The sequence below is a fragment of the Perognathus longimembris genome, chromosome 19 (assembly GCF_023159225.1).
Source record: "Perognathus longimembris pacificus isolate PPM17 chromosome 19, ASM2315922v1, whole genome shotgun sequence".
NCBI lineage: Eukaryota > Metazoa > Chordata > Mammalia > Rodentia > Heteromyidae > Perognathus > Perognathus longimembris.
In genome coordinates, this window is record NC_063179.1 from 8,999,133 (window position 1) to 9,026,676 (window position 27,544).

The following is a 27,544-nucleotide window of genomic DNA, read 5'->3' on the forward strand; positions in this document are numbered from 1 at the left end:
AATGTAGGCAAACATAGTGTGCCGGCCTCCATCTCCAGAGGGAAGCTGGGTCAGCGGTACGGCCATCACCCCAGCATCAAGGGCCCAATACCAACAAGCACACCTGTTCAGGGATGTGCCTGGGAAGAAAATGAGACCTTATCTCAAAGATAACCAGCAAGACAAAGGGCTGGAGGCATGGCTCAGCGGTAGAGCACCTGCTTAGGAAGCATGAAGCACCAAGTTCAAACCTCAGTCCTGCAAAATCTAAAAGCTCCCAAGTAACAAATACTTAGTCTGCTGTGCTGGACTACATTATAAATCACTTAAGGCACGGGGAGGTCTGCAGAGGCTACCTGTACGTGTGACACCATTTTGTACAAGGGATATAAGTCTGCAGACTGTGGGTCCCAGAACCAACTGCAGAGGTGCCAAGAGGTGACTGTACTGAAACCAATGCACAAACACGAATAAAACAATCCCCCCCCCCCAATTTATTTAGTCACTCTGGTGAAAGAAACACACAGCCTATTAGCTAATATCATTTATTGTCTGAATTCAGTGAGCCAACAAACAGTACGTTCACACAGCTGTCCACAAGGGATAAGGCAAATTGCATTGTTGTTTGTGAGGAGACTTAGTTGGCCTAAGTCTTCATAATTTTTCCATATAAAAATAAAAGTCCAGATTATTTTTCTTCTGGTGAAAAATGCTGATAGTATACTCCCTGTGCCTTGTCTCAGCCACCATGATAAACTTGGGACGCGTCCCCGGGTGTCTGGTGGAAGCTGCACTCACTCCGCATTCAATGGCGGGATGCGTGACAGATCGCCTTCACTGTCCCCTCCCTAGGAATGCAATGGCTTGCCCATGGTCAACAGAGTTTTTTGTTTGTTTTTTTTTTATCTGCAACCTATCCAGATTGACAGGAGCTAACTTGCAAAGAAAAACAAAACAGAAACAACAAACATTTTTTTTTAACTTAACAAGTTTACACACACAAGACTCCAAAAAAATGACTTTGTACTGTTCTAAAAAAATCGCACTGGAGCCAGCAGTTTAAAAGAGTGGTTTATAAATACAGTTCTCCGGGAAGCTGCAGATCTGTCGGAGTTTCAGCAGATACAGATTGCAGACTTTGCTACATGAACAACAAAACCGAGGCAAAACACGTTCCTCCAGAACACAGCCAAGACGGGGAAACGCAGGGTCCTGCCGGTTAATGACCCCTAGCTCGCAGACTACCAAAGGGGCCGCGGAAGACTCCAGCTATGAAGACAGACAGACCGTTTACACCATTGCACATCCTTTTCCCTGCGTGTGGAACGCGCGCGAAGCAAGGACTAAAGTGTGGGGTTTGTGAGCGCGTGCGTGCGTGCGCGCATGCGCGGGCAAGCAGACACGGAGACGAACCGAAGCGAAACGTGAACGCGCGCCCGCTCACGAGGAAGGCTGCCAGCAGCGCCCCATCTTCAACCACCTGTTTCTTCCCCCCCCCCCGCCCCCTCGGGCAAGTCAGGCTGGGAGGCTAGTGCATCTTGGGTGCTTCCACGCTCCGCACGCACGCACGCACGCACGTCTCCCCGGAAGGGGCGGGGCCTCCGGTCAGTAGCACCCGTGCGGCCCGGCCACGCGGGCCGCGCCTTCCACCGGCTAAGGCACTTGCGGCTGCTTTGGTGGCAGCGTGGCTCTGCTCCCCCGCTTTCTTTATTAAGGCATGTGTCATCTAATAGTAAAGCTTTGGAAACTGTGCAGACTGTGAAGGGTGACAGCTTAATGCGTGAGCGTTGACAGGGCGGAGGACCCTGTCCCCCGAGGCTCCTCCCCTCCCACACAGGGCTTCCGGGACGCCCGGGCGGCTCGGCCTCCGGCGGGTGGCGGGCGGGGGTCAGGGCGCCCCCAGGCCGGCGCAGGCGCAGTCCGACGCGGATCACAGGGGCTCGCTCGGCGGCCTTCACCTGGAGCTGCCCTGGCTGCTCACGGAGCGGGTGGTGCTGTAGCGCTTCTTCACGATCATGCTGATGTAGGCTTTCATGAGCTTGGCCACGTCCACCACCTAGGTATGGGGTTGCAGGAAGGACATGGGGGTCAGGGCCCGGCGGGGCCAAGGGCCCAACCAAGAACCAGACATCCTGTGCACCCTCCAATCCAAAGCCAGCGGGGAGCCCCGGGGTTGTCGTTAGGCGGAAGGGGGGCTGTGTGCCGCCTGGTGGTGCTTTTGTATATGTGTACCAGTAACGGGGGGGCTTGAACTCAGGACCTCTCACCCTCATTTAACGTTTCTGCTCAAGGCGGGTGCTCTGCCACTTGACCCACACCCCCCCCTTCAGACTTTCCTGCCCTGGCTGCCTCCTGAGATGTCAGGATGACACGGGTGGAGGGTGCCACCTGGTGGTCGGTCCTTGCACACACAAACGTGACTTGGCTCGCTACACAGTCAGATGTGGTCTAGGAGGACACGCTACCGCCACACTCAGGTCGGCGTGTGCCCCCGAGGGCCGGGCCATGGAATCATTCTGTTCCACCCACTGCGACACAGGAGAGGAAACGGAGCCAAGGCGTGGGGGCTGGGAGAGCTCCCCGGACGCCCAGCCCGTGTCTGCTCACGCTGGCCACCTCCCAGGCTGGGGTGCCTTTTGCTAACCCCTTCCCCTCTTCGGCCAGTCCCTCCGCCCTCGCAGCGGCCTGGCCTGTGAATGTACACTCCGGATCCTCTGACTGCCGCCCCCACTTCCCCTCCAGGCCACGGTCTGCGAAATGAGGCGAAAGCGGGGTGCTCGCTACTCTTCTCCGGTCGGTGCTGCCTCTTACCTCAGTGGTTTCAAAGAGCAGCTCCCGCTCATCCACCACGATCTTGTACGTGTTGGCCAGCGGTGCCCCGAAGGAGAGAATGTGTTCGTACTGAAAGACTTCCAACGGCCTTCCTTCCCCGCGCTTGTACACCGAGACGGCGTCGGCGCTGACGCCCAGCCACAGCTCCTGGGGGAAGCCGCCCTCCTTGCACTGGAGGGCGAGACAAGCAGGGCGAGGTTTCACGTTAGTAGAGCAGTGAGAAAAGTCTAGAAGCCGCGAGGCACATCCTGAGGTAGGTGCAGAGACTGGGGTGCCCAGACGGGACAGACGCTGCCGCTCTGGCCCTCTTGGTGGATTCGGACTGGGTAGTGGGGCTCGCTTACGGGGGGGAAACCTAGCTGGTAATGTTGGGCCACACAGGACACCGTCCCAGCCACGCTGTGCTGAGCTGCGGAGGCTTCGGAGGGCGAGGGCAGCATCCCCTGCCGTGTGCAAGGAGCCTCCGTGCAGGCTGGAACAGCTCACCGCAATCACACGCGGAAGGCAGACGTTAAGGAGGAGATAAGGTACCAAGTGTCCCATTTATATTCCAATGAAAGCGTAACCAAAGCAGCCAGCCAACCAACCAGACTCCAAACAGTCTCTGAGAAGCAATGAGGAGATCTTCAGAGCACGTAACTGGTGTAGGGATTTTTACAGAGTCTCAGATTGTAAGTCATCAGACACAATATGGAATGACGATGAGCATGAGCAAACCAGCCTATCTCGACCTGGAGTGAAGGCACGTTTTCGGATTTGCAGGGCATGCAAATGACTCATCCCTGCTGATGCTGCAGGAAACAGTCAAGGAGAATATATACAAGGAAGGGAGGAAAGTGACTGTGTTCCAATAAAGCTTCATGTATACAAAGGAGGCGAAGCCAGGCACTGGTGGCCCGTTCCTATAATCCTGGCTACCCAGGAGGTTGATATCTGAAGACTGCAATTCAAAGTCAGCCCAGGCATACAGATCAGAGACTCTGTAACTAGCAAAGAGCTGGAGCTGGAGGTACAGCTCAAGTGAGAGATTACCAGCTGCGAATACAAAATCTGAGCAATAAAAAGCTCTGAGTTTAAGCTCCAGTATCAGCACAGAAACAACAAAAACAAGTAAGTAAAACCCCTAGGATTCTATGTGTAGACCATGTAAGATCTACTTTCAGTCAATGGTCACCAATAAAAAGATTTGACTCAGCATGAGATTGATTTTGGTAGCTAAATTCAAATTGTGACACAGAAACTCTGTATCATTAGATACCATTCCCTTGCAGCAAATTATTAGCCCAAAACAGAAAAAGAGGGCAAAAGAGGGAGGGAGGGACAGAAGGAGGGACAGAGAGAGAGGGGAGGGAGGGAAGGAGGGAGGGAGAGAGGGAGGGAGGAAGGGGGCGAGAAGAGACTTAGCAACCCCAAACTGAAGTCATCTGAAATCTGAAACCTTTTGATAAGCAACGTGCATGAAGGTTTTGGCTTGGATTCTGGTGCACTTTTAGATTTGTCCGATTAGGGATGCTGAACCGGTAAAGACAATTATAAGCACCCTGAGATCTGAGTCTCTTAAGATCTGAAACGCTTCTGATCCCAGTATTTTGGAGATGGCATAGAGTCAATCTGTATATCCAGGTTTCTACCTTGTGTGTGATTCTAAAGGGGATCTATGTCCTTGTATTTCATTCTAAAGAGTAGATAGATGTATGGCTTCGGGGGAAAAGTGTCTAGGTTACTGAAGAAGAGAGGACATCTTAGTTGCGCGCTAATTCCCGACCTTTCTCGGGACGTGAGTGTCCGCGGCGACGCTCGAGGGGCTCTGGTGAAAGAGGCGTGAAAGGCAGGGGGGCTTCCTCCCCCCGAGGCGGGTGGGGGTCCACGTTCTCACCTCCACGTCGAACAGCGCTGACCCGTAGCCGGGCCACTCCTTGATCAGGGCCATGTACTTGGCCATGGCCTGCTGCTGGTTCGTGCCCTGGAGCTTCCTCCACTTGTCGACGATGCTGGCGCGGGCCGAGCACAGCTCCTCCTTCACCCACATGTCCAGCATGTGCTCCTCCTCCGCCTTCTGGCGCAGCGCGGTGCCGGTGCGGAAGCTGCGCCTCAGCGTCCCCTCCAGGAAGCTGGTCCGCCTCTTCTCCAGCCTCTCGCTCGGGGTGAAGCTTTTGGTGGACTGGCTGATGCGGGACTTGATCCTCTGCAGGGAGTAGATCTCCTCGAGCGGCGGGAGGGCGGCCTGCGGCGAGTGGTCGCCCAGCAGGTACTGGAGCCGCAGGGCGGCCAGGACCTGCAGGTTTTCTTCGGGGGCCGGGTGGTGGCCGTGGATCACAGCTTCGTGGGCCTGAAAGGAGGCGGCGACAAGCTCGGTGCCAAAGGACCCCCCCCGGGTGGCCTCGCCCCTCCCCCGCTCCATCACCTCAGCACCCCAATGTCACTTCCCTGCCCGCCCTGGTTTCCACCCTCCTCCTCCTCACCTTCCCACACGGCCTGCCCCCCATCCACCACTGGAAGCCTGACTGTCTCCCCAGCCATCCCCTGACACGCACTGGACTCCCATGGCCTCGCTTCCTCCCACTGGAACCGTTCTGGGCAAGGGAGCGTGGACAAAACCCACAACCGAACAAAAGCGCAGCAGGCCTGTCTCGGGCAATCGAGGTCCCGGTGCGGGATCCCTAAGGACCGGCAGTCAGCTCCAAGGTGGGGTCACAGGCCCATCCCTGCTCACGAGGGAAAGAATCGGAGGGCGCCTCGCACCTGCTCAAACATGAAGGCGAACTCCACGCTGTCTTTCGGCACGTTGTCGGTGTCCAGGAAACAGTAGAGTTTGAAGTAGAATTTCCACGGCAAGTCCCCCGCTTCGGACGTAGCAGCCAACCTAGACGCCAAGTGTGAGAGGACCGTGAGAAGACTCGGAGCAAAGGGAGACATGGGCCCGGGTCGCGCCAGGGGGCTGACGCTGCCTCTCAGGAGGGGACACCGCGGGGGCGGGGGGAGGAGGATGGGGGAGTACAGGACAGCAAGAGGAAGCTTAGAGCTCCCCAAACCAGAGCGGAGACACACTCTCGCCCCACTGCAAGTCCATTACGAGTTTTCTAATGACCAACCAGTACCAGCCAAGTCTTATGCTGAACACAACTTAATTCCTCCATCAGCCTTTAAATAAGGCATAGCAATACTGATTGGAAAAAAAAAAAAAACTAGTAAGAAGGTACCTGCAGTCTTGGGGGGATGCAGGGAGATAAGAGAGGTGTCTACTGCATCGCAGAGCTTGCCCGGAGTTCAAGGTCGAGCACTAGAGGCCGCATCTCCTGCTGCAGAGGGCAGCACAAAGCACTCGAAGCTGGTTCGAATCCAGCATCTCAAAGCTTATGGTAAGCGAAAACCTTAACCATCGGGAAATTATAACGAGCGCATGCGCGCAGGGAGGAAGGAGCAGCGGGGCGGCAGCTGCCGTGGAGACCACGGCTTCCACCGACCAGGAAACACCGCCAGCAGCGATGGAAAGTTAAACAGACTCCAGCGCAGGTCAATAAAAGCAACTCAAACACAGTGACGCCACACAGGGAGTGGAAGGTCACCGCCCACATTTGGCTCTTGTCGTTTTATTTGTTCTTCCTGCGCTCTAGGAAGGAGGGACTTACTTCTCAAACTTGGCTAACACGTCCGCTACGATGGTGCGGCTTTCAATGGCCTTGTCCACGTGGCCGTTGTACTCAAACAAGGCGAACATGTTCCTGCTGTCTTCCATGGCCAGGCCCCGGATCAACTTTTCCACTACCTGCAAGAGATGCATTGGGAAGCCGTCATTCTAGAGTGTGCTTGCAGAATGTTCTAGAATGTGCTTTCCCCTGGACCCACACGTTTCTGTGGCTGTGAGAATGGGTCCAAGTGGCCTCCTCCTAAAACTGTCACAAACATGGGTCCACTAAAATGTACCTAACAGCTTGCAACAGCCTCGCTGACTTAGCTGCACGGGAACGCGTGTATCTAATGTAAGAGAGGGGCCGCCTCTCCCTCACCTCCCCCGCGGTGGTGTGGGAGTTGATGGTGATCTTGCAGGAGCCCCCGCCATGACAGTACACCGTCGAGGTCATCTCCTGTCTGTGGATCAGAGCTTCGATCTCATCCCGAGAAGGCACAAACTCTCTGCATTTGGTTTTCTTAAGAGACTCGTAGATGAACAGGGCGTATTTTTCCATCTCAGTTCCTGGAAACTGTTCCCGAATCCTAGGAGACAAAGGTAAACTGTCAAATCACGTGGAAGAAGCCTGAGGCCACTGGGCTCTGCGCTCCAGGGGGTGAAACGCCTCCTAGTGGTGAAGGGGGAAAACTGCAGCAGCTTCCTGCCCAGGGACTTCGTTTCTGGGCATGTATTTCAAACAGAAAAATAAGGAAGAGGCAGCATTTGCTCACCGCAGGGTGCTACTGAAACATGACCTGTGCTCATCCTGTCCTCTGAAAGTTAAAGTAAGGTTTTAGCTTCTCTCGTTAAAATGACATGCACATACCTCTGTGAGGTGACACTTAGGTTAATGTGCTTCAATGTATCAACCGTTTTTTAACTTCCAGCTGTATCTTATAACATGTTGTACACCTCATATAGACAATATAAAATTTACTACAATAAAATCAAACTCAAGCATTAAAAAAAAAACCCTTAATCAGAAATGTTCCCAACTCTTTGATGGGCAGGAACTATCTAAGGCTGGGTGCTGGTGTCTCAGGCCCGGAGCATTAACTCCTCAGGAGGCTGAGATCTTGAGGATTGCAGCTGGAGGCCAGTCTGGACAGGAAAGACCTTGAGACTCCATCTCCAAAACAATCAGCAGAAAGCTGAGCTGGAGGTGTAAGCGAGCCTGGGGCCTTGAGTCCAAACCTCAGAGCTGGCAGGAAAGGTATTTAAGTTAGTCTTTCCTCTACTGATACAAAATAGTGGCAATTAAATACACCCACATTCACAGGGTGCTAGTGACTGGTCTGTAAGCGAGGCCAGGAGAAGCAGGCAGATATAAGAGACTCATCTCACACCACGAAAAAGCCAAAAGTGAAGCTTGTGGCTCCAATGGTTGAGCACCAGGCTTAAGCAAAAGAGCTAAGGGACACTGTCCAGGCCCCGGAGGCTCAAGCCCTATTATTGCGAGAACCAACCAATCAATTCTGATTAGTGGATCAATCCATAGATCATCAAATTCAACACTCTACTTTGGGACACTGCACCAAATGTCACATGGCTCCCTGACAGAGCTTCGTGCGGCTGCAAGTTAAGAAGAGGGCGTCCTGCGTTCTTGCAAGCTAGCTGCAGACAGCGGGAGTCTCAGCATCTGGCCTGAGGGCCCTGCCTCCCGGGGGCTGTCAGGGACCCGGCTGCCCAGTGGCACCCGCCCAGCTCCCTGGGCCGACAACAGCTTTTACCTCTTGAGGTGGAACTTGAGGTACTTGAGGATGCCCCGGCTGGGCAGGAAGGTGCAACTGAGGCACGTCAGGATCTGCCAGCTGTACAGGTTGCCCACGCTGCTCGGGTGGGGCACCTTGTTGGTCTGTTTGATGAGCTGGCAGTAGAGCTCGTCCCGCAGAGGCCGGAGGTCGTGCCCGGTCTGCAGGATGCCCTGGATGATGGGGATGGGGTCAGACATGGACTCCAGCTGCTGTAGGGAATTGAATATCTTGATGGCTTCGTCCTGGAGGGTGGTATAGCCTTTGTCTTTGAGCACTAGGGAGAGAAAGGAAGAGAAGTCACTCACACGAGGGGCTCTCAGGGCAGTGCAATCTGCGCAGGAGACCAAGAGGAAGGAAGGAAAGGGGGCAAACAGCCATTTCCTGATGCGGTGCCCACTCTAGCCCCTGGACATGAATCTACTAAATTCTGGGGGTAAAAACATACTCCTAGATTAGCTCCACTGCTTATTATACTGTTGGCTTTTTTAGTACACAACAACGCTTCACTGGAGAGCTGCTCTGTGGGTGAACAGGTCCTGACCCTTGGTTTAAGAAGGGGTTACACCGATCGTGACTAGGAAACACTGAAGACAAAAATGCATTAAGATTCCTAACTACGGAAATGCCACAGGGAGACCTAGCAAGCTTTAGATGTGTTCTGAAGCTCACAGGAACCCAGAGGTGGGCAACGGCATCTGGCTCTGAAGAGCTCATGTGATCTCTTGAATGCCGTACTGAAAATGGAAAACAGCCACACCTGCGAGGGCAGCATCACACCTCAGAGCCCACGGCCCGTGTCCAGCCACCCACAGTGGCTCAGACACTGCCAGACCACATTCAAGGAGAGTCTGGTTTATGAGAACTGCTGGCACGCGCATTCTCTTTAAAATCTTGTTTTTGTCGTTGTTGTCGTTCTAAACAAAAACATCACTGAAACCAAGCCCTTTAGGCCAGAATCTGAGTATCATTTTACCTCTGCCCCACACCCAATAGCTTCCAGGGAAACCCATGCTGCCATGTGAGCGCTGACAAGTTAATGGAGGAAACAAAACGAGCCTGAAGATCCTGGTGGAACAGCACACTTACAGTTGAGATTTATGTCCCCGTAGGGCAGGGGCAGGAGCGGGGAGTGCAGGGGGTGGTGTGTGTATCGTAGGATGGGGTTCCGCTTGTAGATCTGCTCTACCACGTCCGAGTTCAGGCAGTTCTCCTAGAATAGCAAGGCGGCCATCAAGACAAGGGAGCATACTAGAAAATACACCTGCCTGAGCCAACAAAGCGAACGGCTCTTCCCCCCAGGTGAGGATTTTTAACACCACCACCCGTGGTAGGAAGTCTAATGGGGGCACCGGAGGTGAGAATTTTGGGTGGGTCGTTTTAAACACATCTGAAGACAAGTCACAAAAACACGTGATGCTTCTCTTTGTTCCATACACACGTCTTATTTTTCCTGTGTTATTAAAGTTTCTCCTGTAGAGATTAAGTATGCTTCAAATATTCATTTCAATGCCTCATCCTAGTGACTTGGCCATCAATCATGTAGTCAAATCACATGAGTGTTATTTAGTGCTGGTCCTGGGGTGTGAACTTAGGGCACTGTCCCCAAGGGTACCGCCTTTTTGCTCAGGGCTAGCATTCTACCACTTGAGCCACATCTCCACTTGCGGTGTTTTGAGTGGTTAATTGGAGGTGACAAGTCTTATACTTTCCTGCCCCGGCTGGCTCTGAACTGTGATCCCAGATCTCAAGTCTCATACGTCAGCATGCCCCATCCCCTCCTCCTGCCTATTGGCTACTTTATTTTGACTGACATATCCGTTAAACACACCCCAGCTCCAGCTCTTCTCTGCCCCACGCCTGTCTTGGTGTGGAAACAACATATGCAATCCTTCCCAACCCTTTCCGCTGGGCTGGCCCCCAGGGACTGACAGATCGGTGTGACTCGACCACAGAATCTTGGTCCCCATTTCTCTCCTGGGGAGAGCACGATGATCCTTCAATGTGTGTGCCTGGATGAGCGGCTGACTTTTAAGGAGGAAATCACAACCATCTAGCAATGTTAATCCAGAGCCTTGGGGCTTCTTGGCAGAACAGGGATCCCACGTGTTCCAGAACAATCTGTACTTGTCGTGACTCACTTGTGTGATCTAGACTGGCACAGTGAAAACTGAATTCTTAGGTCACTGCTTGAAAGTGTCCAGTTGGGGCTGAGGTGAACTCTGGATCAGATCACACACGTGTGCCCGCGAGGCTGGCATCCTCGTGGCTTAGACTCAGAACTCAAGGCGAATCATGTGATGGCTCTGACTGCAGAAAATCAAAGCTGAGCTAACCAAGCGCGGAGCGTCCTGGTGGCCCTGGGCAGACTCGGGGTCCTACCTTGATATCTTGGATCAGCTGCTGGGTGGGGGTGTCGATAGGGGCCTTGGTGTCGGTCACGTTTTGAATGGCGCTGGCCCACCTGGTGGCTTCGTTGAGCAGCTTAGTGTAGAGCCGGTAGCAGTGCTTGCGCCCATACACCGTGACGTTCCAGTAGCCTGTGCGGGCAAGCGACAGCGCATCAACTTAACAGGCACCCAGCGACTAACGAGAAACACGTGGCCCTTGCTGCAATCCCGGCACCGGGGAGGCAGAAGCAGGAGGATCCAGAGTAGAAGGCCGACAAGGTCAGCCTGGGTTCTACAGTGTCTTTAAGAGCCATAGACTGAAAATGTAGCTACATGGTTGGGTGCTGCAGTCTGAGCCCCTCATTGGAAATATTCAGACAAGAAACTCAGCATTGAATATATAAACTGTAACACTGTCTCTCAAAGAAAGAGAAGGCACAGGCTAGTGTCTCGTTCTAGCCTTTGGCATAAGGGTGAAAACCTCCTGACAGTCTGACTTCCCTTCCGTCGCTGACCTACAGCCTGCGTGGTTACAGATAAGAAGGGAAGGTCACCAAACTGAACACACACGGAGTGACTGTTTTCCAACGTGCACAAGTTTACAACTAGGAACAATCACCCAGAAACATGGTACCATGAATCAGGCGACTCTACTATGTGTCCATACTTGCTTCTGATGTTCTCAGTCAAGTTCACCGACAGTGAGGCAGGACACACCTGTGCTAAGCCGTGCATACTCCTTCCTCAGGGGAGTGAGGGGAAAGGCGCAAGCGCAGGCAGCCACAGTGCAAAGCTTCCTGGAGGAGGCACCGGGTCTATGTTTTCTTCTCCTTACTGGGACCCTTCTGTTCCTCCAGACATCACACCCTCTTCCTGAGGCTTAAATACCAAGTGTCCCTTCAGCAACCAGCAATCAGACACCCAGGATGCAACGGGAGGGACCGAGACCACAGGGAGCAGGCCCAGCAAGAGCCCTGGGCTCCTGCGCGCAGCCAGGCCGTTACCTGTCTCTTTGAATATCTTCTCGTCCGGAGGCACGACCGAGCACAGGCTGTTGAGGACCAGGGTCCCCAACTTCAGCGCGTTCTTCTCCGAGCTCTTGTAGTAATCCAGGGAGTTGTGCGTCAGGACGAACCAGCGCTTCTTCAGCTTCAGTGAAGACATCTTTGGACTGTTCTTTGCTTCTTTGTGTAACCACCCTGGGAAGGGAAAATGCAACTGTGAGCCAAACAATGAGAAAGAGGCTGGGGTGTAGGCCAGGGTGGAGTGAGTACTCCCCTGCAATGCAACCCAAACAGCAAACATCAACAACAAAAAGCAATGGCTACCGGGTGCTCACACTTGTAATTTTAGTTACTCGGGAGACTGAAATCTGGAGGATCATGTTTTGAAACCAGCCTGGCCAAAAAAAATAAAAACATTCCAGATTCCCATTTCCAAGTATAACCAGCGGGAAAAAAAAGCCAGCTGGAGACGTGACTCAAGTGGTAGAGCACTGGCCAAGCAAGCTCAAGACGATGAACGCAAACCCGGGTACGGAGGGAGGGCTGTGAAGGCGGGTACGGAGGGAGGGCTGTGAAGGCGGGTACGGAGGGAGGGCTGTGAAGGCGGGTACGGAGGGAGGGCTGTGAAGAGAGTATTATGAACTCCTGTGCATTTGCATGATGTTTCCACAGGGGCTGCATTTCTACCTTTATGATAGAACATGGCAACATTGTAATAATCCCTGCTTACATCTTTTTGGAAAAACTTCCCGAGAGTCACGCCAGGCACAGCGGCGGAATCTCAGCGCCTGGAGGCAGAGGCAGGCGGATCAAGAGCGCCAGACTACACTAGTCTATGTCAACCCAACGAAACAAGAACTGCCAACAGTCCTTTCAGAGCCCAGGGGACTTAGCAAGCCCCCCAGCACAGAGCTGCCGAGGACGGGGCGGAGGGGGGGCTCACCCCTCACGATGAACTCCTGGCCCTCCACCCGCGTGTCGCCCTTGCATCTCTGCAGCAGTGTGATCCAGTGGTGCATTTCCTCGGGCGTGTCGGCGTTGCAGTGCAGCACGCGGTTGGCTGTGATGATCACGAATGAGTTGGGTCTGCACAGCCGGGAGAGGGGAGGACAAGGCCCGTCAGCTCTACTGCCCCAACCCTCTGCCTGCACCAAGGCCGGCTGCCCCTCGTCCCGGCTTTTGGGTCACAGGAGAGACTCCATGCTATTCAGTCTGTACTTTATATCAAGGCAATCCTTACTCATTCCTGCAGGATTTATTTTATGCATCATTAACCTTTAAACTTGGAGCAACACATTCATTTGGAAGGTCTTGGGAGGGAAAACATTCCTTCATGCAAAAACTTTCCAGAAGAAACTCAGTTCCGGGAAAAGCTAAATAAGGTAACCATGGGGGAAATTTTTATTTTGAAGTTCCTCCAAAGTCAATGTCTCCTTGCTTCTTTCTGGACTTGCTCTGGATAATATTCCCGTCTGCAGAGCATGAACTATCAGACCCCAGTTCACAGAAGAGGATCGGAAAGCAGGTATTCACGTGGGATGTCTCACGTACTTGATTATAAAAAGCTAGCAGCTGGGTGCCATGGCTCAGGTCTATACGCCGAGCTACTCAGGAGGCTTAGATCTGAAGATCACAGTTGAAAGCCATCTTGGACAAGCAAGTCCAGGAGACAAGTTAATTTCCAACTGACCAGCAAAAAACTGGGAGTTGAGGCTCTCCCGGTAGAGTACCACCAGCCTTGAGTAAAAAAAGCTAAGGGACAACATGTAGGCCTCGAGTTCAAGTCCTAGTATCAGCATTTTTAAAAATGCACTCCAGGGCTGGGGATATAGCCTAGGGGCAAGAGTGCCTGCCTCGGATACACGAGGCCCTAGGTTCGATTCCCCAGCACCACATATACAGAAAACGGCCAGAAGCGGTGCTGTGGCTCAAGTGGCAGAGTGCTAGCCTTGAGCGGGAAGAAGCCAGGGACAGTGCTCAGGCCCAGAGTCCAAGGCCCAGGACTGGCCAAAAAAAAAAAAAAAAGCACTCCAACAAGAATACATTTCTCAGTCAGGGATGAAGTGGAAACTTAATTTTTCCACCTTTGGGAAGAAGGGTGGGTACTTAAAACTCAACTTCTGAGCACCAGTCACCCTGTGGCCAGCTTGCTGGAGTGATGGGGTTTGGGAGAGGAAAACGGTACCTTGGGTAGGAACCTGGAACTCAAGGACCAGAATCCAAACAATCTGCGCTCTGGTTACCAACACAACACACTAGAGAAATGGTAAGTAACCTGACTTATTAATGTTCTCCATGTGCCCCATCAGAACTCTTTCCAAGCTCCCATCACCACCACCATCATCACTTTGTTGTGGTTAAACTCAAGACCTTGCGCATGGTAGTAGGCATCTCTCTCTCTCGTGCCCCACACCTGCAGGCCCTTCACGTTCATTATTAAGTCTAGAGAAAGGAACTCCAACTCTCCCTGGGCTGGAGTACTGTCTTTCTAAACAGGAGTTTTCTTCCTGTATGTTTCCCAGGTTTATCCCTCCAGTCAATGAATTCTCTCCACACAGCCAGTGAAGCAGGCCTTGGCCTGGCACTGGCACCGCCAGGCCTACGGGCACAAGCAGGGACTCGGGCCCTGGGCTACGACACATCGTGGAGCTGACCTATCAGGGCTGTCGGAGGCGCACACAGAATCAATCAGTCCCACGTCCAACGTGCCCTGGAAAAGAGCAAAAAAACGAACAGTGAGAGAAGCCACCAGCGAGACACTACGACTCCCCAAAGACACAGAGCCAAAAGGCTCCAATGAACTGTAAAATAATAGTTAGCTAACCGTCCCGGTCCTTCAGTAAATCCACAGCCTCGAGGCAGGGCAGAATTGGCAGAGCGATCATTATCAATCATTACGAAGCTGCCAAGTGCAGTGGCTCACGCCTGTAATCCAAGTTTACTAGGGAGGCTGAGAGCTAAGGATCTTTGGTTCAAAGCCAGCTTGGGAAGAAAAGTCTACCAGAGTCCCATCTCCAAAGTAAAGAGCAAAAGCTGGGCTGGAAGCGTGGTTCAAGTGATGGAGCGCCAGCTGGGAATGAAAACGTGAAGCAAGAGGGTGAGGCCATGAGTTCAAGGCCAGCACCAAAAATAAAAATAATAAGGAAAAAAGCATTATGAACTCATCATTCCCACTTATTCTTAAAGTATCGTCAGGGATGAGTGTTCACGAGCTTTTTCAATATGTATACATCATTTTCTGGTCTAAACTACACTATTTCATTATAACATTTCTTTTTTTTTTTTTCTTTGAGTCCTGGGGCTTGAACTCAAGAGCACTGTCCCTGGCTTCTTTTTTTGCTCAAGGCTAGCACTCTGCCACTTGAGCCACAGCGCCACTTCCCATCTTTTCTATATATGTGGTGCCGAGGAATCGAACCCAGGGCTTCGTGTATACAAGGCGAGCACTTGCCACTAGGCCATAGTCCCAGCCCTTCATTATAACACTTCTTAAGGTAGAATTTTACACATTTTTTTATGTGTCTGGTGATAAAACAGAGTACAACTTAGAATCCATGCAGTCTTTTGAAGAAAACCTATCATGCGCTTCAAGGATGGCATAAAAATTGTGATTTCTTTTTGCTGTTGTTGTTTTCAAAGGTTTGAAGTGGGAGAACTGAAATGTACCATTTCCTCCTTTCCATCATTTATTTATTTATTTATTTGTTTGTTTGTTTGTTTGTTTGGCCAGTCCTGGGCCTTGGACTCAGGGCCTAAGCACTGTCCCTGGCTTCTTCCCGCTCAAGGCTAGCACTCTGCCACTTGAGCCACAGCGCCGCTTCTGGCCGTTTTCTGTATATGTGGTGCTTAGGAATCGAACCTAGGGCCTCAGGTATACCGAGGCAGGCACTCTTGCCACTAGGCTATATCCCCAGCCCTCCATCATTTATTTTTAATTACAAGGAAGCAAAAGATAATCTAGAATGGCCCAGTCCCGCCCGACTTCCCGCCCCCTGCCCCGCCCCAACCCCGACTCTGGCCACGGCTTACGCACCACGGCATTTTGTGGGTTCGCCTGCTCATCGTGCATCTCCCGTATCTCCTGGTCGGTGGACGCGTGGACCTGACTCAGGACGCTGAACCACTGGCTGTGGAGAGAGAGAGGGCGGCGGTCAAGGGCGGCCACGCCGGGCAAAGCAAGGGCGCCCTCCGCCATGTTCTGCCTCTGCAAGACATCTCCGCGCCTTTGCTTTTTGGCTTTGCGTATTCCTTGCAGTACCCTGCATGCCCACTAGGGAGCCACGTTCAAAAAGGAGCGGGAGCGCTCCCTTTCCTTCCCCACAGACACTCAGACATCAGATGAGTTCCTTGACACACAGGAGGGGCTCGTGAACAGTCACCATCGTCACTGCATATTATACTTAATGCCCTAGAGGACAGACGGGAGTTCTTTCTTGTTTGAAAACAAATCTCCTTTTCTTACTGTTATTTTTTTATTTCGTATTGGTACTAGAAAGGTGATATACAGAGGGGTTATAGTTACATACGTCAGGTAAAGAGTATATTTTCTTTTTGGACAATGTCACTCATCCCTAGGTATTCAGGAGGCTGAGATTGGAGAACAGCAGTTTGAAGCTAGATCCTGCAGGTAAGCCCAGGAGACTCTTATCTCCAGTTAACTTCCCCAAAAAGTGGAGCTATAGCTAAAATTAGAGAGTGCCAGCCTTGAGCATAAAAAATGCTCAGGGATGGTGCCTAAGCCCACAGTTCCAGCTCAGGACCAGCTCTAAATAAATAAACAAACAAACAAATAAATAATGTAGAGAAACAAGGTCTTGCTTATGCAATGGAATTTTTAAGTTTAAAAAACGTAGTAATAATAGGGGCTGGTGGCTCACCGCTGTAACCCTAGCTACTCAGAAGGCTGAGGCCGGAGGACCAGAGTTTGAAGGCAGTCTTGGCAGAAAAGTCTAAGTCTTTTATCTCCAATTAAAGTGGCAGAGTGTCGGCTTTGTGCAAATAAGATGACAGACAAGGTCTAGGTACTGAGCGTAAGCCCCAGGATCAGCACATGTGCGTGCACACACACAAACAGCAACATTCCTAAATAAGGATAAGCGATGTAATTTATTCACAGCAAAGAATGAAATGTGTCTTTTGTGACTACTGAAGGGCTTGAAAGTATCCAGCAGCTCTAAGAGAAACCAAGGGAAACACTTTCACATGAACTTGCCCTGAATTCTGGCCCACTAGAAGGAAAGCTTGAGGTTATCTCAATTATCTTCCCCTATCACAGAACACTGAACATAGAAGCTCACACACTCACACACACACACACACACACACATACACACACACGTTAGCCAGGCTTTCAATCCCTGTAGATATGCTTAAGTTCATAAACTTCAGGCTGGGAATATAGTTTAGTGGTAAACTGCTTGCTTAGCATGCATGAAGCATTGGGTTTGATTTCTTGGTACTACTACAGAAACAAAAAATAAATTTCAAAAAACAACTAGAAGCCAATCAATCTTATTAAAAATATATAAACTTAGTCTGACCCAAGTATAACTTGGAATCTGAGGAGGAATTTTTAAAGAAATGCCTTTGATTGGTCAGAGGAAAAAAGTCCTTGGCTAAACTATTCCAAAGGTTAAATTTAGCAGGTTTGTCATGGCACAAAACAGACAGGGACCAGCTGCCAAATGCCAGGGCTGTAATTTAGCTGGAACGGTGTGGGCATTTCCTGGACCACAGAACCCACACGTGGCCGCTGCGAGTCCCAGACAGAAGGATGGGGATGTCATCTCAGGCTTGCTTATTTTTCCAGTTTGTGTTATAACTTATGAGTCCAACCAGGGTTTCAGTTTTTCCCATGGGAAGAATTACTTTGCGATGCCCTCGCGCTCTGGGCTGCTACCATGGTGTTGTATCAACTTCAAAACATTCAAACGGCAAGGGGTAAATGAGAGGTCCTGACAACTCCCCAGAAGGTTCCAGTGACTTCTGAGCTGATCACACCTTAGGGATGCTCAGAACGGATAATAGTTACCTCCACCAGGTCCTGCAGACCCACAGAGCCGCAGGAAGAGACGGCCGTGCACTGTGTCCCTGCTTACCCTGTGACGTGGCTCAAAAGCACCAGTCGGCCTTGACCTCATGCTCAACATACCCGGCACTCCAACAGGAAACCTGAGGTCCAAAAAGTCAGGGAACGTGCTAGAGCCAGCAAGGGACAGTGACAGAAACATAGGAAGCTGTCGAGCACTGGTGGCTCATGCCTGTAATGAGGCTGAGCTAGGAGTAGGAGGATCAGGGCTCCAAGTGAACCCCAGCCATCAAAGTCTACAAGACTTTAATCTCCAACTAGCCACCAAAAGCTGGAAGTGGAGGTGTGGCTCAAGCAGTAAGTGAAGCATAAGACCCCGGCACTGAGTTCAAGGAATCCCCAGTACTAGCCCCAAAATGTAAAACACAAAACTTAGAAGCTGAATGCATCCCATCAGTAGACTGGAGCTTGCAATCCATTCTCAATGAGGCCATGCTTTCTCTGTGCCCTCTGCCGTCCTCCTCTGCCAAGGGCAAATGTTCACATGACTAACATCCCCCCACAGCAGTAAGGATGGAGTGAGCTGCACAGAATATAGCCTGCTACACACTAAGTCCTATGTGACTCTCACCTACTGCAGGCGTCAACATGGAGAACTAACGCATGGTACTCAAGAGCCAGAGCTTACAAAGCTCCCAATCTTTACATCCTGACACAAACACCAGCTGCTCACTTCTAAGGCTCAGAAACTTTCAGAGGGCTTTCCGCTTCACTTGTCCACACGGCTAGAGACAATTAAGAGTGGAGTTGCATACCAGTGGCTCAAGCGTGTAATCCTAGCTACTCAGGAGTCTGAGATCGGAGGACTGCAGTTTGAAGCCAGCCAAAGCAGAGAAGTCCCTGAGACCCTTATGTCCAATTAATCATAGACAGACACACAGACACACTCCCCAGAGCAAGATACACAGTGGCATGTAAGGCTGCAAAGCCCGAGCCTGGGTGGAACTCGACACCATTGGCTTGGGGAAGACCCCCAGGGGGCAGAGTGTACATCTCTATGGCTCCCATGGGTTCAACCCTCCCAAAAGAAACGCAATTGAGCCCAGCTCTGGGTGCCACTTCCGTGTGGGTATAGGCCAGATAGGACTGAGGGGCGTGTACCTTGCTGACCTTACCTTGCATCCTCTGGGGACTCAGCGATCAGGTGGAAGGTCCTGTCGGCCATAATGATATCAATCCCGTTCTCTTTGCTGGTGTTGTCGATGATCTCTCTGCAAAGAACAAAACCACCAACAGCAGTGAGGACGCAGAACTGCTGATGCCCAAGAGAAGTGATGTTAGGCAACTACTGGTTCATCTGGCTATGTGCTCAAGTCGTGTACGGTAGTTTCCATGCAACGGGGGTGGGGTGGGGTGGGGTGGGGTGTGTGTGTGTGTGTGTGTTCAATATGTCAAGGCTCCCTCCCAGGGAGTATCGAAAGCTACAGGCAGGACTGAACATTACAGACACAACATATGATTTCCACAACTGGAGTTAGAACTCAAGGCTGGGTACTCACCAAATGGGTGCTCTACCACGTGGGCCATACTTTAAGCCATTTCTTGTGTTAGTAAGTCTCCTGTTTTGGCTTAATGTCAGCCTCAGATCGCTTAGCTGGGGTTACAGACATGAGTCACCATGCTTGGCTTGTTTGAAAACATGGTGTCTTGCTAACTTTTTTTTTTGGCCGTCCTGGGCCTTGGACTCAGGGCCTGAGCACTGTCCCTGGCTTCTTCCCGCTCAAGGCTAGCACTCTGCCACTTGAGCCACAGCGCCGCTTCTGGCCGTTTTCTGTATATGTGGTGCTGGGGAATCGAACCTAGGGCCTCGTGTATCCGAGGCAGGCACTCTTGCCACTAGGCTATATCCCCAGCCCTCTTGCTAACTTTTTGTTCAGGCTAGCCTTGAACTCCTGCTCCTCATCTTCCAAAAGCTCAAATCACAGGTACAAGCCACCATGCCCAGCCTGAGTTTTTTTTTTTTAATTTGTTTTGTTTTTTACTATATGGGCTAAATACCCTTTATCCAAATGCTTGCGATTAGAGGTATGTTGGACTTTAAAATAAGTACATATTCACAATGAGATGTTTTTGAGATGGAACCTGAGACTGAAAATGAAACTAATCTGTGTCACATATACCTTATCCACAGAACTTCAGTGTTTCTGTTTTGTTTTTCCTTTGATATTGCAGTTGAAGCCAGGCCTTACACGTGTTTAGTATGCACCTGACCGAGCCATGCTCCAAGCCTGGGGATGGAAACTACAGTGTTTTTCATGTGTCTATATCTTGACAGGGACCCAATGTATAAAGTTAGGGACTGCGATGCCATTCACTTTCAAAGAGTTTGGAGTGTTTCAGATTCAAGGTGCCCAGTTGGTTCATACATACCTATGAGAACATTTAAAGTCGGCAGAGTAAGATTACCAGCCACCATCAATAATAAAGAAATAATAATATACTGGAATGTTAATACGAATATCATCTTGCCCTCTTCTCAAAATCATAACTCTAGTATTTTCGGGCCAGCATATGAAATAGTAGAGCAGGGTGACTACTGCACCTCTTTCTTTCCTTTCATTCTTCTCTTCTCTTTAGTAATGATTCCCAAGACTTCTCAGCTGTCAGGACAGGGTCTGCCATTCATGTATTCAGGGAGGGAGGCATTGTATTCCCTTGGCTTGCCCAGAGAGGGCGCTCTGCTCACACTGGCCCCCACCCAATGCCTCCTGATAGGACTACAGAATCCTGCCTTTTGCTCCCTCCTACCACGGAAGGAAAGAGAAAGTCACCTAGTGTAGTGTGAACTCGTGTCCCCAAAGGTTATATGCTGGAAACTTCATGCTCAATCCCTGCCAAGTTTCAAGAAAGTGGGGTGGGGGTTGGGCTAAAAGGGCTGCCCCATTACTAACAGATTGATGCTGATTACAAAAGGGCTTCCAGGTTGCAGGTTCTATTTTTATTGCCCTGTGGTCATCGATGAGACAGCAAAAATGTGCGGGGCAGACACGTCACTTTTCCCACCAGCAGGCAAATCCATTTCTGTTTGCCCAGCCTCAGCGAGGTGTTATGCCACAGTGTGACCAAATGACTTCAACAGCTTCCCGTCACGGATGCAGGCCTTGGGCTGATCTAATGCCCTGTCTTCACCGTTTCCATCAAAGACTATGAGGGAAGGGCAGGATTTGATGTTTCTGGATCTCATCTTATCCCAACACTCCCCGATCCTCACCAGAGACAGGGTGAAAAATCATGGCACAACATAAGCAGAATGAGGACCAGACCAGGAAAAAAAAAATTAACATGGTGAAATCCTAGCTGGGAATGTGACAGAAATGGCCAAGAATGGCTCTACCACTTCATATAATTCTGCCCAAACCCGTGGAGAACAGGGCTTTATTGAGAAAAAAGTTGCACAAGGTTTGACAAACTCTTCCCTCGTATCTGTAGTTTCCAGGATTTGCCTAAGATACCTGTAAATGTGTAAGAAGTCCTGTATATACAATGGCAGAGTACTTGCATTCAACTTAGGCATAGTCTCCCCTAGATCTTAAAGCATCTCTAGATGACTAACGCACCCAAATTATATAAACAGTTATCAGTATATTGCTTAGGAAATAAGGGGGAAAATTATATGTAGTACAAGATTTTTATTTAGCTGGGGCTTGAATTCAAGGCCTCATGCTTGTTTTTCTACCCACATGGCCATGGCTCTGGCTCTGGCTGGTCCTCTGTGTTCTGGTTACTTCTCAAATAGGGTCTCACTTCTTGCCTAGGACATCATGGACAGTGATTCTCCGATTTGTATTCCAGGCTGGGATGACAGGTGTGAAACACAATGCATGACGGTTTCTGCTGGGAGGGGTTGGGGTGCTCACTGTTTCCTTAGCCAGCCTGAAACTGAGATCCTCCCTATCTCAGCCTCCCGAGTTAACCAGGATTCCAGGCACGTGCCACTACACTTAGCTATTTTTCTGACTATTTTCTGACCCACACTTGGTTGAATACACAGAAATCATGGAATGAAGAGGTGAATGCATGTCCTTTTACTGGGGTCAACTCTGTGTCCCTCCGCCCCCTCTGGGAGCTGAACGGAGCACCATCGCAGCAGGCAAGGTTGGAAGCAGACACCAAGGGATGAGAGCCGTACCAGGCTAAGACTGCTGACACGACGCGGACCCCAATTCCTCCAAACCCACTCTTGCTCCTAATGAACCCCCCCAAAGGATAGCCTAGGAAAGCCCCAAAGTCTGCTGCCTGCACTTATCCTGAAAATCAAATGCAAAAAAGACTTTCCTTTCCTCAGTGAACTTCCCACTGTCCCCTGAATAACCTCCCCCAGTTGCCGATGCTGGCTGATGGGGACATTTTCAGGTCCCTGACTTTAAGGATTAATGGGGATCTCTTTAAGCTCATTCTACCGACCACTTGCCCAAATAGTTGTGTTGGCTGGTTTCAAGAAGTGTGGGTTCAGGTTATCCCCAAATAAGTTTTTATGCTTAGTGCCAAGAAAAGAAGCCACTCCTGGTGGCAACATGTTTTTGAAGACACTAACACTTAACAAGAAATATTAAGCCCTTGATAGTCCAAAATACTGATTCTCAGAAGGACTGGCAGAAAAAATGATTATGTAGAATTCACAGAGCAGCTCTGCCTTTTCTTCCCTGCTGGGACGAGGAGACGGCACACCCAACGCAGACGGGAGAAAACACATCGGTCAGTCAGCCCCCCAGCTCAGTTAATCCATCTGTGGCTAACAGTAGGGCCGAGGAAGAACCGAAAGGGAGGCTGACTCACGCGTAGCTCTCTACAATGATTTTCTGATGGGCTACTTCCAAGTCCCAGAACCCATCTTCTCAAAGGAAGCCGTTCATCTGCGCATAACCATGAATAAGGATCCACAAATGAATTCTCACTTCCATTGTCCAGATAATCCAATCCACCAAACTGAAGGAAGACCCACTGGGCACCTCCTTAGCCCACTGTCATGCGCATGCTCAGTGCAGCTCCACCCTGTCAACACCAACCAGCGGCCCCTCTACCCAGAGCACCCCAGCCACTGACTGCCCTGCGTGCGGCCTGCATCAACCTACTTGGCCGTCCGGACTTCTAGGGTGCCCTTGAGCTTCTCCTCACTGTCGTTTTCAAAGTACATCAGCTTGGACTGGCGGAGGACGAACCAGCGCTTCTTCCAGTTTCTCCGGGACAGGGTGGAGGAGCCTCCCCCTTTCTTGTGGAGCCAGCCTTGCTTGAGGGCCTCCTGCTTGGAGCGGAACCACAGGAAGGTCTCGTCCTTGAGGACACACCAGCGGCGCTTCCAGGAGTTCATCAGGCCACCTGTTCCCCGAGACGGGGCAGGGAAAGAAAGGTTGAAGAAAACAGTCCATTAAACACATCCGTGACGTGAAAGGCGCAGCCAAGTCCTTAACTGTGCCCCAGCTGGCGTGCACCTGGAGACCCTTGGGTTAGAGGGAAGCCGAGGCCTTGGGGCTTGGTTATATCCGGCACGCGTGACAGTAGTTAGTTACACATCAGTGTTGCTCTTCCTTATACATAACAACTCCTACTCACTCGATTCCTAGTCCCGGGGCTTCCACTCAGGACCTGGTGCTGTCCCTGAGCTTTTGCTCTAGACTAATGTCTACCGCTTGAGCCGTGTTCCATTCCGGCTTTTCTGGTCATTTATTGGAGGCCGAGTAGCTAGGATTACAGGCGAGAACCACCAGCACCTGGCTACATCTTTTATTATGTTTCCCTTCCCTCAATTTCTAGTTCCCTAAATGTGCTTTAAAGTCTCCTATTAGTACAATTCTTATTTCTAATATGTGCTAGTGATTTATTACACAGTTGTAATAAGTAAAACACTTTTTTTTAAACTTTTTTTCCCCTAAGATGGTCAATAGCTTAAGTATCTTAAAAAACAAAACAGGTATTGAGGTGAGCAGCTGTAATCCTAGCTATTCTTACTTCTAATTAACTACTAGAAAAAACTGGAAAGGGTGCTGCAGCGTAAGTGGTAGAATGCCAGCCTTGTGCAAAGAAGCTCAGGGACAGTGCCCAGGTCCTGAGTTCAAGCCCCAGAACTGGCAAAACCAACCAACCAAACCCCAGAGTCAAGCACCCAAAGATGATGGTTCTGTTCCCCAAGCCACCCACATGCTTGTCCTGTGCTCTCACAGCATCTAGGGCTTGGTGAAAAGCAAGGTGGTCTCTACCCTTTTTTGTTATCTAAACTGGTAACAATTATTGCTCCTCACTGTCCCAGCCCTGGCACAAGGAGTCCAAGTGAAGGGCATGAAAAAGGCAAAGGCCCCGGCTCCATTACTCGGTCCAAATAAAAACATATTCCAGGTGGAACCCAGTACCGCTAAAAGAGGGCGAGTTAGGGGCTGGGGATATGGCCTACTGGCAAGAGAGCTTGCCTCATATACATGGAGCCCTGGGTTCAATTCCCCAGCACCACATATACAGAAAACAACCAGAAGTGGTGCTGTGACTCAAGTGGCATAGTGCTAGCCTTGAGAAAAAAGAAGCCAGGGACAGTGCTCAGGCCCTGAGTTCAAGGCCCAGGACTGGCCAAAAAAAAAAAGAGGGAGAATTAGATATCCCACAATTACATATATTCAAAATTAAAAAAAAAAAACCACCCTCAAATGTTGAGGCTCAACACGGCACATTTCGCATTAATAGCAACTGAAAAATAGGCACCTCCAGCTGTCACAGATTAGGTCTAGTAAGCAAGGTCAAGCAACCTAGGACCCCAGACCTTGACTGTCTCTTGGATCCTCTAATTCCTTATCTCGGTGTGTGCATGCCTCTGTGTGTGTTGTGTGTCAGGGTAAGAAAAGAAGGAATAGAAGGGAGATTTGACAGTGGCTGAACACCAATGGGGGGCGGGGGGAGAGTTCATGGTCCCATGACAGAAACCACATTAGCCCCGTGACACTGGCATGGCCCCCCCCCCACACACACACCCCGCTGGCCCAATCCTGAGGGGCGAGTGACTCTCCCAGTCCCCGGGCCAGCAGCTGAGGAAAAGCAGAACCTGGTTTTGCAGTGTGGTGATGGTGGGGGCCCCCTCTGGGGCCCGCGTGCAAGTCCTACCTTTCATGTACAGGAAGCTGTGGAAGTAAGGCAGGGTGACGCAGCTGTACACCGAGTCTCGCCTGTAACAGAGCTCGTCGTCCGTGTCAAACCTGGAGTCCAGGTCCTCTTCGCTGTCTTCAAACTGCACAAGGAGAGATGGAAGGACACACATACAGGCTGGTCAGACCAAGGAGCTTCACAGCTTATATTAGCAACAAAAACAAGGCAGACTTATTCCCACCCCTGCCCCCACCCCCAATTACCAGATATTAAGGGTTAAGGTCAAATGGTCACTTTGCCAGATAGCTAAAACACAAGATGCGCTTTAAATCCAAAGGTTCTAGTCTAAAAATAACACTGCTGTTTAAAGGTATAATTTTGAACCAAACCATGCCAGTTAATCTCCTTTAAATTGCTAGGTTAAAAATACTACCAAGTCTTAGAAAGTAAAGACAACGTTTTAGTAGCGCGAGCAAAGGGAAAAAGAAAACTTCTAAAGAAACGGGCAATGTATTTCAACCCTAGGAAGTCTTTCCTAAAACCAGAACAGGAAATATCAAGGCAGGATAGACAGGGGCTGTGGAGGGAACCCTGTGGAAGTTTCTCCAGGAACCTTGGCAGATGCAATGGGGGGATGGGGGTGTCTGCAGCCAGGTAAAGCTAGGGCTCACTGAAAAGGCCTTGGGCAGAGCTCAGGCCTGGGCCTAGTGCCCCCCTCACAAGAGGCATCTCCAAGGTCCACTGACCACCTGAGGGCAAGGGGTGTAAGACTGTGTTTAAGAACCCTACTCTAAAGTCTTCTGTTCCAGGACTTTGGTGGGGGGGGGAGGCTACTGAGGTTTAACTCAAAGCCTTGTTCTAATCAGGCCGGGAGCTCAACCTCTTGAGCCACACCCCCAGCCATTTCCACTTTGGCTGAGCCACTCCATTTGCTCAAGGCTAGGGCTGTCCCCAACTTCAGCCAGAAGGTCACTTCCGACCTTTCTGGTATTTCAGTGGAGAAGGTGAGTCTCACAGTCTTCCTGCCCACAGCTGGCTTTGAACCATGATCTTCGCATCTCCCAAGTAACTAGGATTATAGGCGTGAGCCAAACGGGGCCTGGCTTGGCAAGTTTTCGAATCCAGTCTGGCACTTGTTTATGCCAGGACTGTACGGACTGCAATCCTCCTATTGGGGTAACAGGTGTTCCCAGGCTAGCCCAGGGCACCCACCCCTCTCTGGCAGCTAGGATTGCAGGCGTGAGGCTCCCAGCCCCCCCTCCCCCAGGGGGAGGGCGGTGGGCTCGCACTCACCGAGGACTGCGCCCCTTCGGAGCTGAACCGGTAGGCCCCCGAGCTGTTGTAGGTGCCCACGGAGCCCCGGTAGTCCGGGGACCACTGGCTGCCGTAGGAGTGGGAGAAGGCGGCGCTGCTGGCGGCCCCGTCCTCGTAGTCGTCGGGGCAGGGCGCGTCCCCGGGGCTCTGGGGCAGGCAGTAGGCGGACTCGCCGCTGGAGGAGCCGCGCGGGCTGGCGGGCGGCGCGGGCCCCGGGGGCGCGGGCGGGGGCGGCGGGCCGGGGGCGCAGGGCGCGGCGGGGGCGGCGGCGGCGGGCCGCGGCTCGTTCATGTAGGGGTCCTCCTCCGAGGAGTCATCGCTCGTGCGGATGCCGCTGGTGCGCTGGTCCGAGTGCCCGTGCTCGCTGGGGTTGGGCGAGTCCTTGAAGGCGTCGTCGTCGGCCTCGAAGCCCTCGTCCACCTCCTCCTCCTCCTCCTCTTCCTCCTCCTCCTCCGCGGGGGCCGGGCCCTCCCCGTCCTCCCCGTCCTCGGGGTACGGCTGGCTGAAGTTGAAGCGGGGCTTCCCGCCCTCGCCCGGGCCCGGGCCCTCGCCCTCGCCGCCGCCCTCGGACAGCGAGCGCTCGATGTGCCGCACGCACTCGTCGATCTCGTGGAAGTTGAGGCTCTCCAGGAACTCCTGCGCCGCCCGGCACGCCTCGTCCTCCAGCCGCCGCAGCTCCTCGTCCCGCAGCCGCTGCAGCTTCTGCAGCGAGGCCTGCGTCAGCGACAGCTCCTGCCGCTCCTTCATGCGCTGCAGGTCCTCGATCTCCTTCTCCAGCCGCAGGATCTCCTCCACCTGCCGGTTCTCCTGCTGCCGCTGCAGTTCCCGCGCGCTCCGCCGCAGGGCCTCCCGCTCCGCCCGCTTCCGGGCCTCCGCCTCCTGCACGCGCGGGGAGGAGGAGGAGGAGGAGGTGGGCGTCAGAAGGAGAGGTTCTGGTGCCTTCCCCCCCACCCGGGGCACCGCGACGGAAACGGGGAGCCCCCCCCCCACCCCGCAGAACCCCGTCTCCAGCTCATTCTTATGTGAAAGCGCTAATCCCCAAGTCCTCACAATGCAAATGTGTATGCACTGAGGGCTTTTAAAGAGGTGATTAGGTGGGGCCCAGATGCAATCTGCAATGGGGTCCGAGTGTAAGAAGACTGGGGGGGGGGGCGGGGAGAGACACAAGGCCTGGGCATCCAGAGGGGTGGGTGTGGGTGGTGTCTGCCAGTTATGGCCCCAGGAGGCCCAACACCCACCCCACCCCCTCACTTAGAGCTTGGGACTCCCCGACTCCAGGAGGGTGAGAAATTCAATTGCTATTGTTTTATAATTCACCCAGGTCAGGGCCCTAATACGCTTGTCATTTGCATTTAAATCTGAAGCCATTCGAAAGGAAACTTTGGTTTTTGTGTGTGTGTGTGTGTGTGTACACATTCGAAAGGAAACTTTGTTGTGTGTGTGTGTGTGTG

At 51.7% G+C, this 27,544-nt stretch overlaps 1 protein-coding gene across 2 annotated transcripts in view; it reads right to left on the reverse strand.

Annotated features, from left to right (window-relative positions):
• Positions 1 to 510: 510 nt before the first annotated feature.
• Myo10 (myosin X) overlaps positions 511 to 27,544 on the reverse strand; it is a 192,192-nt gene continuing 165,158 nt past the window's right edge. For both annotated transcript variants that reach the window (XM_048368041.1, XM_048368042.1), the window contains 17 exons: positions 26,073 to 26,972; positions 24,798 to 24,921; positions 22,787 to 23,030; positions 18,830 to 18,925; positions 15,660 to 15,753; positions 14,281 to 14,336; positions 12,570 to 12,712; positions 11,627 to 11,821; positions 10,615 to 10,772; positions 9,322 to 9,445; positions 8,212 to 8,509; positions 6,819 to 7,026; positions 6,441 to 6,577; positions 5,554 to 5,674; positions 4,688 to 5,140; positions 2,791 to 2,982; positions 511 to 2,035 (listed from right to left, as the gene is read on the reverse strand). In XM_048368041.1, coding sequence (XP_048223998.1) covers positions 1,934 to 2,035; positions 2,791 to 2,982; positions 4,688 to 5,140; positions 5,554 to 5,674; positions 6,441 to 6,577; positions 6,819 to 7,026; positions 8,212 to 8,509; positions 9,322 to 9,445; positions 10,615 to 10,772; positions 11,627 to 11,821; positions 12,570 to 12,712; positions 14,281 to 14,336; positions 15,660 to 15,753; positions 18,830 to 18,925; positions 22,787 to 23,030; positions 24,798 to 24,921; positions 26,073 to 26,972 — 3,645 coding nt within the window. In that variant the 3' untranslated portion in view covers positions 511 to 1,933. The remainder of the gene's footprint in view (positions 2,036 to 2,790; positions 2,983 to 4,687; positions 5,141 to 5,553; positions 5,675 to 6,440; positions 6,578 to 6,818; positions 7,027 to 8,211; positions 8,510 to 9,321; positions 9,446 to 10,614; positions 10,773 to 11,626; positions 11,822 to 12,569; positions 12,713 to 14,280; positions 14,337 to 15,659; positions 15,754 to 18,829; positions 18,926 to 22,786; positions 23,031 to 24,797; positions 24,922 to 26,072; positions 26,973 to 27,544) is intronic.